The sequence below is a fragment of the Dendrobates tinctorius genome, unplaced genomic scaffold (genome assembly GCF_039654945.1).
Source record: "Dendrobates tinctorius isolate UK_male_01 unplaced genomic scaffold, ASM3965494v1 ptg000165l, whole genome shotgun sequence".
In the NCBI taxonomy this organism is placed as follows: Eukaryota; Metazoa; Chordata; class Amphibia; order Anura; family Dendrobatidae; genus Dendrobates; species Dendrobates tinctorius.
Genome location: NW_027361832.1, coordinates 18,483,797 through 18,500,942, shown reverse-complemented (window position 1 = coordinate 18,500,942; position 17,146 = coordinate 18,483,797). Strand labels below are relative to the sequence as shown.

Here is a 17,146-nt window from a genome sequence, read left to right as displayed (position 1 = left end):
ACCTGTCAGCTGTTTTGGCCTCTATAAGATGCGGCCACTGCCTTTCAGGGCTTATCCACAGCATTCTATATTGCTGCTGATAAGCCCCCGATGCGACCTGCAAGATAAGGAACATAAATTTTATTATACTTACATGGGGGGCGGTCCTGTCCGATGGGTGTCGCAGGTCTGGTGCCTCCCATTTTCTTGCAATGTCGCCCTTCTGCTTGCTTCATGGTCCCCGGTTTCTCGCTCCTGCGCAGGCGTACTTTTCTTCCCTGTTGATGGCAGACCAAAGTATTGCAGTGCGCAGGCATCGGGAAAGGTCAGAGAGACCACCCTATTTTAGTAGCCAGTAAAAGCTATGCAGACAGCTGCGGACTGATGTTAATAGCCTGGGAAGATACACGGGTATTACCCCCTTCCCAAGCTATACGCATCGGCCCCCAGTTGCTGGCTTTCCCTGTTCTGGTTTTGAAAATTGCGCGGGAGCCCACACCATGTTTTTTTCTTTTTTTAAATTAAACAGATATTGCGTTTAAGGCCGGGGTCACACTTGCGAAAAACTCTCACGAGTCTCGTAACTCAATACCCAGCACTGCCGCAGGCACTTGGGATCGGAGTGTGCAGCTGCATGTACTTCTATGTGCCGGGTTTTGAGGTGCGAGACTTGTGCAAGTTTCTCGCAAGTGTGACCCTGACCTAACATAAATTTTTTCTATCCATAGATAGATCTATCTATTGATATTCACTTATATTTGTTTTGTGTGTGCAAATATATGTGAACATGAAATGTGATGATATTATGGTCTTCAATGGAGTATGTAAAAGAGGTTGGACAAAGAAATTACATCACAATTTTTTTTTTTTTTTGTGTTAAATAATAGATCTTTATATAGCTTACAAAAAACGCATGAAAATCCGCATGAAAAACCTCATCAAATCCGCACAGATTTTTACCTGCGTTTTCTGCCAAGAGAGGAAGAATCTGTTTAGAGAAATCTGCAACGTCTGCACATACTCTTAGTCTTCAGAAATGCAACTGTGGCCTTTAGGCCGGTTTCACACTAGCGCATTTTCAGCGCGCGCACGGCCGGGGGTAGCTCCGCCCCCGAGCCGGCTCTCTGCCCGGCGTGCCCGCCCCTTCCTTGTAGCGCCGCCTCCTAGCGGACAGCGGCGCCTGCGATCGGCGCACCCTATCTTTAGCATAGGGTGCGCCGATCGTGCGCAGGCCGTGCGCTAGTTGCGCTTTGACCTGCGCTGCGCACTTTTGACGGTGCGCCGTGCGCGCCAAAATCCGAAAAGTTTGATTTTGGCGCGCACGGCGCACCGTCAAAAGTGCGCAGCGCAGGTCAGAGCGCAACTAGCGCACGGCCTGCGCACGATCGGCGCACCCTATGCTAAAGATAGGGTGCGCCGATCGCAGGCGCCGCTGTCCGCTAGGAGGCGGCGCTACAAGGAAGGGGCGGGCACGCCGGGCAGAGAGCCGGATCGGGGGCGGAGCTACCCCCGGCCGTGCGCGCGCTGAAAATGCGCTAGTGTGAAACCGGCCTTAGATGTGTGTTTTGGATCATTGTCATGTTGTAATATTGAATGTATACTAAGGGCAAGTAGTAATGGTAGCATCTTCTCTTTCAATATAAAACAGTAGATCTGTGAATTCATGATACATGCCATCAATGAAATGTAGCTCCCCTACACCAGCAGCACTCATGCAGCCCCACATAAGGACGCTACTACCACTATGTTTCACTGTAGGCACCATGCATTTATCTTTGTAATCCTCGCCTTTGTGACTTGATAGTTTTGAAGCCATTAGGGCCCCGTCACACATAGCGATATCGCTAGCGAGATCGCTGCTGAGTCACAAGTTTTGTGACACAACAGTGATCTCACCAGCGAGATCGCTGTGTGTGACAGCAATCAGCGACTGGCCTCCCTGCCGGTATCGCTGATCGCTCTTGGAAACCACTGGACATTTCTTCCATCGCTGGTCTCCCGCTGGCCACCACGCATCGCTGCGTGTGACAGGCGGGAGACCAGCGATCAGCTGGTAACTAACATACACATCGGGTATCCAAGGGACGTGCGTCACTTGGATACCCGATGTGTTGGTTAGTTACCAGCGCGCTGATGCAAGGAGGTGGTAACTAACGTACACATCAGGTATCTAAGGGATGCACGTCCCTTGGATACCCGATGTGTATGTTAGTTACCCGCTCCCTGCATCAGTGCACTGGTAACTAACGAACACAGCGACGCCGCACGCTCGGCGTCGCTGTGCTGATCGCTGGTGAAGCTGTCTGTTTGACAGCTCACCAGCGATCACATAGCGACTTGCCAGCGATCCTGACAGGTTGATATCGTTGTCGGGATCGCTGGTGAGTCGCTATGTTTGACTCCAGCTTGAGTTTGAAAAAACACTTATCTTGGTCTTATCATTCCAGTATATAGAGTCCCAGTGCCATGTTGTCTCATGAGAGACACTCACCCCGGTTTGGCTTTCTACTTCTTTAGCTAACTGTATTGAACATGCATGTCTATTTTCTTCAACCTTTCTCATCAGAAGATGCTCCTGTTTGGGTGTTAACTTCCGTGGTCGGCCTGGACCTCTTTCTGAGATGGTTGCAGGTCCATCTTTATTACTTTTTATGTTTTTGTATCCCCTTTACTACAGTACTCTGACAAGTGAGGCTTTGCTGACCTTTTTGTAGCCTTCACCATTCTTGTGTAATTAAATTATTTTATTTCTCCGGTCTACTGACCTCTTTCTTTCATGTGGTGCCATTGCTGAGAGTTTTAAATGGGGAAAAATGGGAAGGGTTCTTCTTAGTTAAAGAAACTTTTTTTTTTTTTTTTATAGTCAGCTGTCTGCTGCACACCTGATTAACGAATATTAGACTTACCTGAGGATGAATTCTGGTTAATTAGAACCTTTTATACTCTAAACTTTTGCTTTGGTTCCTAAGGCTTTGCGACATGGTCGCAAATTAATTTAAGATAATTTTCTTGCAAAATAAGTCATGTTTGCAATCCATAACACATTTGTGTATTTTGTAGTATGGTATCTCATAGAAAATATTGATTCTGAAAGGAAAATAAAGCTTTTCTGACAAATCTCCTGGGGTGTATATACTGAATACTGTGTGTATATATAGCTATATTAGGCATTGTATTATATGCTTTATATTTGGAAAACACTAGCGCTATTTCTTCTCTATAATCAGTCAGTCGTGAGGTGTTAGGTCCTCGATTGTGATTACGTGTGCTATGTAGGTGGCCACGGAATATTCCTGACTACATTTTCTTTTGTTTCAGACTTTCAAATGGCCGCACAATGTGTAACCAAAGTGGAATTGAGCATTTCCTGTGACAATCTCCTAGATAAAGATGTTGGCTCCAAATCCGATCCATTATGTGTCCTCCTCATGAACACAAGTGGCCAGCAATGGTTTGAGGTACTTTAGAATATAACATATTGTGTATCTGATATTACTTTAAACGGTTATTGCCAATATAGATTATAACTTACTATCAGACCAATCCCAAAATCAGGACTCTGGAACCCAGGAACTTATCTCCAGAGCCCCACCTTGAATGGATCATAGATGTGCATTCACAACCTTTATGTGACTGCCGGAGAAAGCTGAATACAGTCCTCGGTTATTTCTGATAGTACCACAGTCAATAAATGGAGCCGAGGTCGAACATGTGCACTTCTGCTCTATTCACAATGGGGCTCTGAAGGGCTTGGTTCCTGGGTTTCGGATCCCCATTCTCAGGATTTCTGGGATAGGGAATAACTTACTATGATGGAAATAAACTCTTCAAATTTTTGGATTAATATGGAGCTTAGTTTGGTAATGTAGGTAGTAGAAGAGAGATTAAAGCGAACCTGTCAGCTGTTTTGGCCGATATAGGATGAGACAACTGTCTTTCAGGGCTTATCTATAGCATTCTATAATGTTGTAGATAAGCTCCCAGTCCAACCTTAAAGATAAGAAAAAGAAGTTTTGGGGGTACTTCACACTAAGCGAGATCGCTGATGAGTCACCGATTTTGTGACGCAACAGCGATCTCGCTGTGTGTGGCATGCATCAGCGACCGGCCCCTCTGCCGGGTATCGCTGATCGTGCAGGAATGTCCTGGGCCATTTTTTTGATCGTTGGTCTCCTGCTGGCCAGCACGCATTGCTGCGTGTGGCAGCGGGAGACCAACAATCAGTGAGCTCCCAGCACTGTAAGCAGACGCTGGGAGCTGGTATCCAGGGTAAATATCGGGTAACTAAGCGCATGCGTCGCTTAGTTACCCGCTGTGTACCCTGGATACCAGCGTGCTCGCGCTGGGAGCTGGTATCCAAGGTAAACAGCGGGTAACTAAGTGCCGCGCGCGCTTAGTTATTCGCTGTTTACTCTGGATACCAGCTCCCAGCGCGAGCACACTGGTATCCAGGGTAAACAGCGGTTAACTAAGCGATGCACGCGCTTAGTTACCCGCTATTTACCCTGGATACCAGCTTCCTCGCTTGTCCTGATCGCTGGTTAGTCTTCCTGTTTGACAGCTCACCAGCGATCATGTAGCGACGCACCAGCGATCCTGACCAGGTTGTATCGTTGTCGGGATTGCTGGTGCGTCGTTTAGTGTAACGGGACCCTAATTCTACTCACCCTGGGGGGCAGTCTGGTCCGATGGGTGTCCCATCTTCTTGCGGTGCCGCCCTCCTGTTTCTTCATCGCTCCCCGGCATCACGCTCCTGCGCAGGCATATTTATCTGCCCTGTTGAGGGCACACCAAAGTACTGCAGTGCGCAGGCACCAGGAAAGGTCAGAAAGACCCAGTGCCTGTGCACTTCAGTGCTTTGGTCTGCCCTCAACAGGGCAGAGAAGTACGCCTGTGCAAGAGTGCGATGCCAGGGAGTGATGAAGCAACAGAAGATGGGAGGCGCCGGACCTGGACTTGCAACACCCATTGGACTGGACCGCCCCCCGGGTGAGTATGATAAAACTTATTTTTGTTATCTTTCAGGTTGGACCGGGGGCTTATCTACAGAATTTATAGAATGCTGTAGATAAGCCCTAAAAGGCAGTGGCCGCATCTTATATCGGCGAAAAGAGATGACAGGTTCCCTTTTAATTGATCTCTGTAGCTTTTAGGTATATTCTGTACACATAAGGGCCTCATTGGCTCGAATAAAAAGTTTCTGTGACACAAAAAAGTATCACTACAGCCTAACATTGGTTATATATCAAAAAATGCTGGGCAAGTTATCCCTAGTAAAATAATTGAAAAGAGAGATTCCCAACTACCATAGAAGAGTTTCCTCTGCACTTGAGACAGACACTTGTGTGGGTAAAAAAATGCTGTTCTCTATCTGCCAAGGACGATGCTAATCATGGACATAATTGTGCTCTTAATGGGATTGTGTGGAGTCTGTCGATCAGACAAAATCGCTGTTGCATCACAGGGATCTCAGTCCTACCCTATGCTATTCATACCTTTATTCTTATAAAGACAACCTCAGTATATACAGTATGACCTTTCAGGACAAGATGCTGCAGCCTTCAAAACTGTGTAATGTATGGAGCTGGAACACCACAGCCCCATATAATACTTGGTAGCCGTTCTTGGGTACTGCCGATCAACTCCCATTGAAATGGCTAATTTTCACCAATTAATTAAAATAGTCTCCAATTTTTTTGGACTGCCCAAAAATTTTCAGTTTGCAACCCTGATCCAAACACTTGATCGCCAACGTTGTGCTCTAGTAACATGTTTGCGTCATGTGCTGAAAGATCAGTATTTATCCCCTTTACCTTCGAAGGTGGTTTGCACATTAATAACCAGGCCAATTTTTTTTACAATTCTGACCACTGTCACTTTATGAGGTTATAACTCTGAAACGCTTCAGGGAATCCCGGTGATTCTGAGATTGTTTTTTTTTTCCGAGACATATTGATCTTCATGATAGTACTGTAGTAAAATTTCTTCAATATGACTTGCTTTTATTTGTGAAAAAAATAATGGAAATTTCCCGAAAATTTAGCAATTTCCAAACTTTGAATTGTCATGCCCTTAAATCAGAGATATGTCACAAAAATAGTTAATAAATAAGTTAAATGTTATTTCACAAAAAACTTACTTCAGATTCAATTTTTTTTATTTTTACAAGGGTAACAGGAAAAAAACGGACCCCAAAATTTGTTGTGTAATTTCTCCTGAACATGCTGATAGCCCATATGAGAGAGAAAACGACCGTTTGGGTGCACAGCAGAGTTCGGAAGGGAAGGAGCGCCATATGACTTTTTGAATACAAAATTTGTTGGAACAATTGATGGATGCCATGTCGCGTTTGGAGAGTCTCTGATGTGCCTAAACAATGAAAGTCCCCACAAGTGACCCCATTTTGGAAAGTAGACCTCTCAAGGAATGTATTTAGATGTGTAGTGAGCACCTTGAACCCCCAGGTGCTTCACAGAAGTTTATAACGTTGAACCGTGAAAATAATAAAATCACATTTTCCCCACAAAATGTTATTTTGGCCCCAAAATTTGCATTTTCATAAGGGTAACAGGAGAAATTGCACCATACAACTTGTTGTGCAATAATATGATACCCCATATGTGGGGCAATACTACTTTTAAGGCACAGTGCAAAGATCAGAAGGGAAGAGGCGCCATATTGGAGTTTAGATTTTGCTGGAATGGTGTGAGGGTGTCATGTCACATTGGCAGAGCCACTGAGGTGCCAGAACAACAGAAACCCCCTCTATATGAACTCATTCTACAAACTACACTCCCCAATTAATTCATCTAGGGGTGCAGTGATCATATTGACACCATGGGTGTGTCACAGAATTTTATACCGTACTACATTTTTACCACCAAAATTTTGTTTTAGGCCCAGATTTTACATTTTCACACAAGAAGTGGGTAGAAATGGCACCATAATTTGTCCCACAATTTCTACTGAACGTAGTAATACCCCATGTGTGTTTGTACAGTACTATTTAGCCATACGGAGACACTCGGGAGGGACAGAACGCTTTTTGCCTCCTGGAGCACAGATTTTCCTAGAACAGTTTGCGGACTCCATATACAGACCCCCGAAGTGCTAGAATAGCAGAATTCCCCCTCAAGTGACCTGATTTTGGAAATTATACCTCTTTGGGAATTTATCTACTGGTGTAGTGATGATTGACTCCATGGGTATTTTCCAGAAACAACAATAATAAAGGTATAAATAATTATAAGGGACTAACAGAACATATAACCCTTAAACCATTAGTTTAATTTATAGTTTAAAATGATACAGGAAAGATGTATATCTTTGTACCGTGTTAGCCAGTGGATAGAAAAATATTCAGGATTGAGAGTCCTCAGTAGTTGATACCTTTTAATGGCTAACTGAAAAGATGGTAATACATTGCAAGCTTTCGAGACTACTCAGGTCTCTTCATCAGGCTAGACTAATACAAAATCTGAAGTCACATATTTATGCACAATACAGCCTAGAAAAAATGCAATAGATAAGACAAGTGACGTGAAGCAGAACTATCAATATGGGAGAGGGAGAAACATAAATATAAACATTGGACCAGTTCATAGATAAGGAGTCTGGATGTTTTATGGTCCTCTGATTGGGGTCTAGTTCTGTGTTGCCCCGCAAGGTTTTAAAAGGAAATTCCTTAATTGATGTAAAAAGACATAAATCCATGCGACACATTCATTCCAGCACTGAGAGTGTCAAAGTTCGTCATAAATTTGTACTCCCAAACTCGTCTCTCTCTCTGAGATGTGAAGTTACCTTTCAATACCAGTAATTTCATATCCATGCTGCTGTGATCAGGGATACAGAAATGTTTTGCCACAGGTAGATCCATTCTTTTTTCTCTTATAGTGTGACGATGAGCATTCATCCTTGTTCTAAGCTTTTGCCCTGTCTCCCCCACATACAGACCCCCAGTTGGACATTTAGTACAAATAATTAAGTACACCACATTAGATGTAATGCAGGTGAAAGTACCTGGGATCTTGTAGTCCTGATGTAAGTTGGGGATCTTTATCTTGTCCGTGGTCATTATTATAAATGGACAGGTTTTACATTTTTTCTGGTTGCACGGAAAGGTTCCTGCAGCTGTTGGAGAGGACAGGGAGCTTCTGACAATGATGCTTCTTAAATTTGGGGGCTGCCTAAAACACAGTAGTGGGGGGTCTGGAAAAATGGATTTTAATCGGGCATCTTTTTGTAGTAAAGGTTGTAATTTCCGTGCAGCTCCCCTTAGCACCTCCAGATTTGGGTTGTAGGTGACTACTAGAAGCACTCGGTTATTTTCTTCTTTAGCTTTGTAATGTAGCAGGTGATTCCTTGACAATCTGGTGGCTCTTGTAATTTGGTTTTCAATTGTTCTTGGATGGTAACCCTGATTCAAAAAGGTCTTTTTGAGGCGACCAAGGTGTTTGTCTCTATCTTGGTCGCCTCAAAAAGACCTTTTTGAATCAGGGTTACCATCCAAGAACAATTGAAAACCAAATTACAAGAGCCACCAGATTGTCAAGGAATCACCTGCTACATTACAAAGCTAAAGAAGAAAATAACCGAGTGCCTCTAGTAGTCACCTACAACCCAAATCTGGAGGTGCTAAGGGGAGCTGCACGGAAATTACAACCTTTACTACAAAAAGATGCCCGATTAAAATCCATTTTTCCAGACCCCCCACTACTGTGTTTTAGGCAGCCCCCAAATTTAAGAAGCATCATTGTCAGAAGCTCCCTGTCCTCTCCAACAGCTGCAGGAACCTTTCCTTGCAACCAGAAAAAATGTAAAACCTGTCCATTTATAATGACCACGGACAAGATAAAGATCCCCAACTCACATCAGGACTACAAGATCCCAGGTACTTTCACCTGCATTACATCTAATGTGGTGTACTTAATTATTTGTACTAAATGTCCAACTGGGGGTCTGTATGTGGGGGAGACAGGGCAAAAGCTTAGAACAAGGATGAATGCTCATCGTCACACTATAAGAGAAAAAAGAATGGATCTACCTGTGGCAAAACATTTCTGTATCCCTGATCACAGCAGCATGGATATGAAATTACTGGTATTGAAAGGTAACTTCACATCTCAGAGAGAGAGACGAGTTTGGGAGTACAAATTTATGACGAACTTTGACACTCTCAGTGCTGGAATGAATGTGTCGCATGGATTTATGTCTTTTTACATCAATTAAGGAATTTCCTTTTAAAACCTTGCGGGGCAACACAGAACTAGACCCCAATCAGAGGACCATAAAACATCCAGACTCCTTATCTATGAACTGGTCCAATGTTTATATTTATGTTTCTCCCTCTTCCATATTGATAGTTCTGCTTCACGTCACTTGTCTTATCTATTGCATTTTTTCTAGGCTGTATTGTGCATAAATATGTGACTTCAGATTTTGTATTAGTCTAGCCTGATGAAGAGACCTGAGTAGTCTGGAAAGCTTGCAATGTATTACCATCTTTTCAGTTAGCCATTAAAAGGTATCAACCACTGAGGACTCTCAATCCTGAATAGTTTAAAATGAACACCTAAGGAAACCCTCAGTGCACAAAAATAGTGATAAATATACAGATCATTTCAAAATATATGTAATGGATGTCTGTTTTGATGAACTGTGTCTTGAAACAGTCACACAGACGTCAATAGAACACCACTGTTTCTTGTCTCCTCATAAATACACCAGAGAATAAGGGGATACGTTTTTAAGAAAATTATTACAGGAGGGACAAGTGGACTAGATTAGCTCTATAGGAGAGGTCCCAGGTAATACCACTCACGGCCTAGGACGCCCTACGTGTCCACTATAACATTCCTGCCTACCAGCGGAGGTCGGCACCCTATATGCAATATTTGGTCCCCCTGCTCCATGGTGGCTGACACTCACTTGATGATCCCTCGGGGTCTCCAATTCAGCTGATACCCGGCGGCGATCACGATCGTACAGCCTATGTGCCCGCACGATTGTGTGGACGTAATAATCCGGCCCGCTTCAATAAGTACCAGGGCGCAGGGACGTATTATTATGCACCACGTCGTAAAGGGGTTAATTACTTCTTTAACTAGAGAGGATGTAATCTAGCTGACGTAAAACTTAAGTCAAAACTTCTAACTGTAAAATCTCCACTAATGTGTGACATTTCATAATAGGCGAGCCTTCTTTACGTGAGATTAGATAATGCATGATATATTTTTGATTTAGTACATGTTCGTACAATACACTTTTACCTAAATTTTCCAAAACCACTGCCAAATTGAAGCAAAAAGCGTAAGCTATGTGTGAAAACTGCCTTATGTTCTGATAATAGATGTTTATTGTGACACTGTGTGTATGTCTACACGTGTACATATTAGTGTCATTGTTTATACAGTTATTCCAAGAATCCGATGTAGAACCCAATTCTCAAAGTTGGGGCGCTCTGTAAAATGTACAGAAAACAAGAATGTAATGATTTGGAAATTTATTTATTTTTTTTACTACAGAAGTTAGGATACAGATCAGAGGTTGGACATTACCCATTTCATTTGACAAAATTGACTCCTTTAAAAATTGATTGCAGCAACACATCTAGAAAAAAAAGTTGGGACAGGGTTAATGAAAAACTTGAAACGGTGGCACTTATGAAAAACAGCTTGAGGGTCAGTTTTCAACTAAGACACATAACTTGGTATAAAAATAGAATTTTAGAGAGGCAGAGTCTCTCAGAAGCAAAGATGGTCAGAGGTTCACCAATCTGTGAATAACTACAGTATGTCTAAAAATTGTGGGGGAAAAAAAAGTTCTTCAATGGAAAAATTGCAAATACTTTGAATATCGCACCATCTACAGTACATAGTATCAGAGAGATTCTGCAGAAATCCACATGAACAAGCATCAAGGTTGTCAGTAAGTATTGGATGGTTGTGATGTATGGGCCCTTGGGTGCCACTGCATTAAACACAGGCATGATTTGGTCATTGAAATCACTGCATGGGCTTAGAAATACTCCCAGAAATTGTCTGTCAACACAGTTTGCCATGCAAATCACAAATGCAAATTAAAACTTTATCATGTAAAGAAGAAGCCAAATATCAACACAATCCAGAATCGCTGCTGTCTTCTCTGGGCCAAGGCTCATTTACAATGAACTGACGTCAAATGTTAACCTATTCTGTGGTCAGATGGATCAAAAACATTTTTCAGTGTCGTAACTTTTTTGGAATTGGAGTTGTATAATTTCTGTAGTTTTTCCCATCTTATACTGCGACTATATGTATGACTTATGTCTGTTACAATTTTCTGATGGGAACGGGTCCCACCTACAGTATAATTTATAAATTTTTTTACAGGAATGTATTTTATCATCTTTTTCTGACAGGTTGATCGCACAGAAAGAGTGAAGAATTGTCTAAACCCCAAATTCGGCAAGAGGTTTTTGGTTGACTACTACTTTGAGATAGTCCAGAAGCTGAAGTTTGCGATTTATGATATTGACAATAAAACATATGATCTGGCCGATGATGATTTTTTGGGAGAGTTTGAGTGTACTTTGGGACAGGTGAGTAACATTTCATCCATCAAATGTCATTTTGGGCACTATACTGCTTATTTGGGAGTTTTAAAGTAATTGTCTTTTTCTAATATAATGTGCTGTAGGTGTAGTGTGTGTGTGTGTGTGTGTGTGTGTGTGTGTGTTTTCCTTAGGGAAAAAAAGACATGAATAAAAAAAGTCACAAACACTTGTAAAACAAAAAAACAAAAAAAAAAACAACACAAAAACCTCAGGCCTGAAAACAATTCTTAAATTATGTTTGGGGCATACATTTAGGGCCCAATTAATTAGGACTAGCATTGTCATTGCTATATACTGTATATCTGTCTATCATGGTAACATGAGGGCATGAATGTTGCCTCAACTCCATCCTGGTATGCATGGCTCTTCATCAACATCCTGGTATGTATGGCTCCTCATCCCTGTCCTGTTCTGCATGGCCTCCTCAACCCCATCCAGGTTTGCATGGCTCCTCATCCCTATCCTTGTATGCATGGCTCCTTATCCCTATCCTTGCATGCATGGCCCCAGTCAAAAAACATAAAAAAAAAATTAAACCGTCCTACCTACCGTCCCTGCGCTCCCTTCCAGCTTCTTGTTTTGGTGCCAGCAGCTGCTTCGTGCTTGTGAGCAGTACATGGCAGGGACATCATGCGCTGATTACAAGCAGAGCACAATTGCCAGAATATTCACTGCTCTCCACGCCGGACTATGTGCGTGGAGAGCAGTGAGTATTCATTGCCATGTAGTAGCTACCACAGTGTCAGTAGCCGGCTTCCCACAGCTGGTGGGCGGTCATGTATGCCCGCTACATAAGAGAAATGAATATTCACTTCTCTCCACTGAAGCCGGCGGCTGCGACTACTGTGCCCGCTATTACAGAGAAATGAGTATCCACTGCCAGCGCAGTGAATATTCATTTCTCTTTAGCAGTGGGCACAGGCTTTAACCGCAGCAGCTGGCTCCTGCCTCCTGTGACCCACTGCTCCGGCGCTGCCACTCCTCCTCATTCTGGGACCCTCACTTGAGTACAAACCGAGGGGGACGTTTTCAGCACAAAAAAATGTGCTGAAAAACTCTGCTTATACTCGAGTATACACGGTATATAATTTTTTTTGTTGGATACGCAGTGATGTTCTGCATGCACCTAAGACATTAAAAAGAGGCTTGAAAGACCTTAGCTCAAGGGATTATAATTAATTTTTGGTGATTTTATATTAAAGTGGTTATCTGGGAATTTGGTTATTTTTTCCTATGGGCTAAGAACTTACAAACAGGTAGTTGCTAACTTCCTGCCTGTTCTGCTCGGTGATGATTTCTGCTGGCTCACCAAGAACTCCTCACTCCTTCTTCATTTCACCTCATGGCAACAAAGAAACAACTTCTCTTCCGGGGTTTCTTCCTCCTTCTTTGCCAACGTCATGCTGATTGATAGTCTGCACCCCACAGTTAGGCAGCCAGATGTCATTCAGCATGACATTGGCAGAGATGCCCTTGTCAGCAGAGCGGAATAGAGAAGAAGCTCCTCAGGTGACGTCCATGTAGTAAGGAGAATTGCCAGCAGAAGCGGTCTGTGACTACTCTTGCGCCCTCCGTTCTGCTGATGACCTGAGGTTAGTATCCTCAATAGTCAGAACCTCCCACTCCCGTCTCCAAGACTTTACACGTGCCGCGCCAATTCTTTGGAATGCACTTCCCAGGTCAATACGATTAGTCCCCAGTCCCCACAATTTTAAGCGTGTCCTGAAAACGCATTTATTCAGACTGGCCTATCGCCTCAACACATTAACCTAACCTATCCCTGTGTGGCAGAGCCAAAAATTTTACCATAACCAGGTTCCCAGCATCATGTTCCCACATGCTTTATGCATCCATTAGCCCTCTGTGTCTGTACTGTTACACACTTAACATTATGGCTGGTCCATACAATCAGGGCAACTGTTACCACCCACCTTTCGTGTCTACCTCTTTCCTCATAGACTGTAAGCTTGCGAGCAGGGCCCTCACTCCTCTTGGTATTTGTTATAATCTACTGTATGTGATTATTGTTATGCTGTAATGTCTATTGTCTGTACAAATCCCCTCTGAAATGTAAAGTGCTGCGGAATATGTCGGCGCTATAAAAATAAAAATTTATTATTATTAAATTTATTACTCTTAGCCGGCAGAGATTGTTGTCGGGTAGCGCAGACAGGTACACACGTGGTCAAAATTGTTGGTACTCCTCGTTTAATGACAGAAAAACCCACAATGGTGAAAGAAATAACGTAAATCTGACAAAGGTAATAATAAATCAAAAATCTATGAAAATGAACAAATGAAAGTCAGACATTGCTTTTCAACCATTCTTCCACAGAATTTAAAAAAAAAAAAAAAAAAAAAGCAAAACAAAAAAACTGTGTGTTTTGGGTCACTATCCTGTTGCAAGACCCATGACCTGCGACTGAGGCCAAGCTTTCTGACATAGGGCAGCACGTTTCTCTCTAGAATCCCTTGATAGTCTTGATATTTCATTGTACCCTGCACAGATTCTAGACACCCTGTGCCAGATGCAGCAAAGCAGCCTCATAACATAACAGAGCCTCCTCCATGTTTCACAGTAGGGACAGTGTTCTTTTCTTGATATGCTTAATTTTCCCGTCTGTGAACATAGAGCTGATGTGCCTTGCCAAAAAGTTCCATTTTTGTCTCATCTGTCCATAGGACATTCTCCCAGAAGCTTTGTGGCTTGTCAACATGTAGTTTGGCAAATTCCAGTCTGGCTTTTTTATGAGTCCACTTTGGCTCATACAACAACGGTTGGTGCGATCTGACACTGATGTTCCTTTAGCTTGAAGTTCACCTTTAATCTGTTTAGACGTTTTTCTGGACTCTCTTGTTACCATTCGTATTAGCCGTCTGTTTGATTTGTCATCAATTTTCCTCCTGCGGCCACGTCCAGGAAGGTTGGCTGCAGTCCCATGGAGCTTACATTTCTGAATAATATGTGCAACTGTAGTCACAGGAACATCAAGTTGCTTGGAGATGGTTTTATAACTTTTACGTCTAACGTGTTTGTCTATAATTTTCTTTCCAATCTTCTGAGACAGCTCTTTCCTTCGCTTCCTCTGGTCCATGTTGAGTGTAATACACACCATGTCACCAAACAGCACAGTGAGTATCTGTAGCCTCTATACAGGCCAATCACTGATTCCAAGATTGTAGACACTTGTGATGCTAATTAGTAGACACACCTTGATTGAACATGTCCCTTTTGTCACATTATTTTCAGGGGTACCATCATTTCTGTCCAGAACTATTTCATGAGTTTTATATTTTAAAAAATCTGTGGAAGCATGGTTGACAAGCAATGTCTGACTTTCATTTGTTCATTTTCATAGATTTTTGATTTATGACTTTTGTCAGATTCAAGTTATTTCTGTCACCATTGTAGGTTTTTCTGTCATTTAAACGAGAGGTACCAACAATTTTGACCACATGTGTTATTAAGCAACTACCTGCTTGTAAATTCTTAGCCTCATTGCGAAAGGTAACCAAACCTCTAGATATCCCCTTTGATTCTTAAGTGAACCTTTCAGATAACAGAATGAATCTGAGGCAGGCTCCCTAATTGCAAACCTCTTTGTTTTACGCTACCGCAATTCAGAGAAAGTATAGTTTAAAAAGTTGCTGACAATGTGGAGACAGTAATGTGTGTTTTCACATGGCCTAGATTCATGCACATGTGCTGCTGTGTTCTTATATGTAGTGGTGTAGTAACCACTGTGTCCGCTAGGGGGTGCTGTGTGGGTGTCCCAGGACGAACGGATATCCTTGTCCAGAGTGGAGTGGTAACAGGAGCAGGGTGCTAAAGGATCGTTGTGTATCTCAAGGTGGGTGGCCTTGGGATGGAGGCTTGCTTATGTGCTGATCAGCAGAGCTGATCTTTTGTTACAATGTGTCAGGGAGAAGTCTCCAGGTAGCTGGTGAGACGGGCGGACCAGGTACCTACAAACCCACCCAAGGGGTGTGTTTAAGAACGCTATTGTAAAGTGTGTATGAGTGGTTGAAGGACCTGTGACGAGGTCATAGCCATGTAACCCAGTGGGCGTGGCTACGGACCATATAAGGTGGCCAGGGTAGGTCACATGAGGTGAATGCAGGGACAAGGTTGGTCCGTTTTGGAAGGTCCTGTCTGAGAGAGATGGGGCTGTCTTCCTGACAGCAAGTGAACGCTGTGTTTAATGGCTGCACGTGCCTGATAGTTCCCTGGAGGGAATGGATGTCTGCAGCGTGGTGAAGTAGCCATGAGGTAAACCCAGAGAGGGGATATAACTGTGAGTCTAAGAGAGCCTGTGTGCTGGACATGGCACAACCTGTGTGACCACAGGGATAATAGAGTGAAGCTCTGTCATGGACGCTATGCTGTTAATATGAACTTTATGTTGCTGGTCATGGTTTATGATGCCTAAATAAACCGCATGGACTGTGATTGCCAAGCGAGTATCCCCTACCCGAATGACAGCGCTATATATATATATATATATATATATATATATATATATATATATATATATATATATATATATATATATAATATTGCTCTGGTTTCAAGGTAAAAGATATCTGCAATCAGGTAGTTTTGTTTTTCAGACAGCCTGGATCATCTGACTGGTTCCCATTAATATACCATATTTTGTGGATTATAAGACGTACCTTAGACGCACCCCAAATTTTGAGAAGAAACATAGGGAAAAAACTTTTTTTTAATAAAATGGTGGTGCTTCTTATAATCCATGCATCTTATTGCTTACCAGGGGTGGTGGCTGCGGTGAAGCGGGGTCCCAGGGTCGCTGCTGCAGGAGGCAAGAGTGGAGCGTTGCTGCAGGCCACAGGCTGGGATTATCTCCCAAGATCTTGGGTGTTGAGATCTCCAGCTGTGCATGCGCCGCTACCGGCAGCCATTTTCTCGGAGTCCACCGCACAGTAAACCATGTAAGTACGGGGGTTTTGGGCTTTCACAAAATGTCCGCAGAGCCCTCGCACCACCGAACACCCGCAGTGGCGCACATCGGAACACCCCTCATCCCAGCCGGCGTCCTGCAGCAATGCTCCACTCGCCTCCTCCAGCAGCGACCCCGAGACCCTGCTCCACCGCGGCCGCTAAGGTATATCTGCATTATAAGATGTACCCCTATTTTTTCCCCCCAAGGGGAAAAAAAGTACATCTTATAATCCGAAAAATACTGTAATTGTGTGTGTGTATTTATGTGTGTATATATAATATATTGAATGTGTGTATCACCAACCAATCTCGAAGCATCTTTCATTTCACCAGCGCTGTTTAAAAGAAGCTGAGCTGTGATTGGTTGCTAGGAGCAACAATTTTCCCACTCGACAACACCTCCGCAGACACTGACATGGTGGGAGAAATGTAGCATCCTTGGAAACTTAAGCTCCCAGCCATTGTCTGCCCCCCAGAAAGGAGCAGAGAGCATGTTTTTAATGCTTTTCTGTGTTTTCACATGGCCTACATTCATGCACATGTGCTGCTGTGTTTTTATATATGTATATATAATATACACATTATTATAATTTTCATTTTTCTCTTAT

The 17,146-nt window shown here is 43.1% G+C and overlaps 1 protein-coding gene across 2 annotated transcripts in view; it reads left to right on the top strand.

Moving 5' to 3' along the window:
* CPNE3 (copine 3) overlaps positions 1–17,146 on the top strand; it is a 120,856-nt gene that overhangs the window by 50,651 nt on the left and 53,059 nt on the right. For both annotated transcript variants that reach the window (XM_073550541.1, XM_073550542.1), the window contains exons 2-3: positions 3,298–3,437; positions 11,381–11,560. In XM_073550541.1, the coding sequence (XP_073406642.1) occupies positions 3,306–3,437; positions 11,381–11,560 (312 nt within the window). In that variant the 5' untranslated portion in view covers positions 3,298–3,305. The remainder of the gene's footprint in view (positions 1–3,297; positions 3,438–11,380; positions 11,561–17,146) is intronic.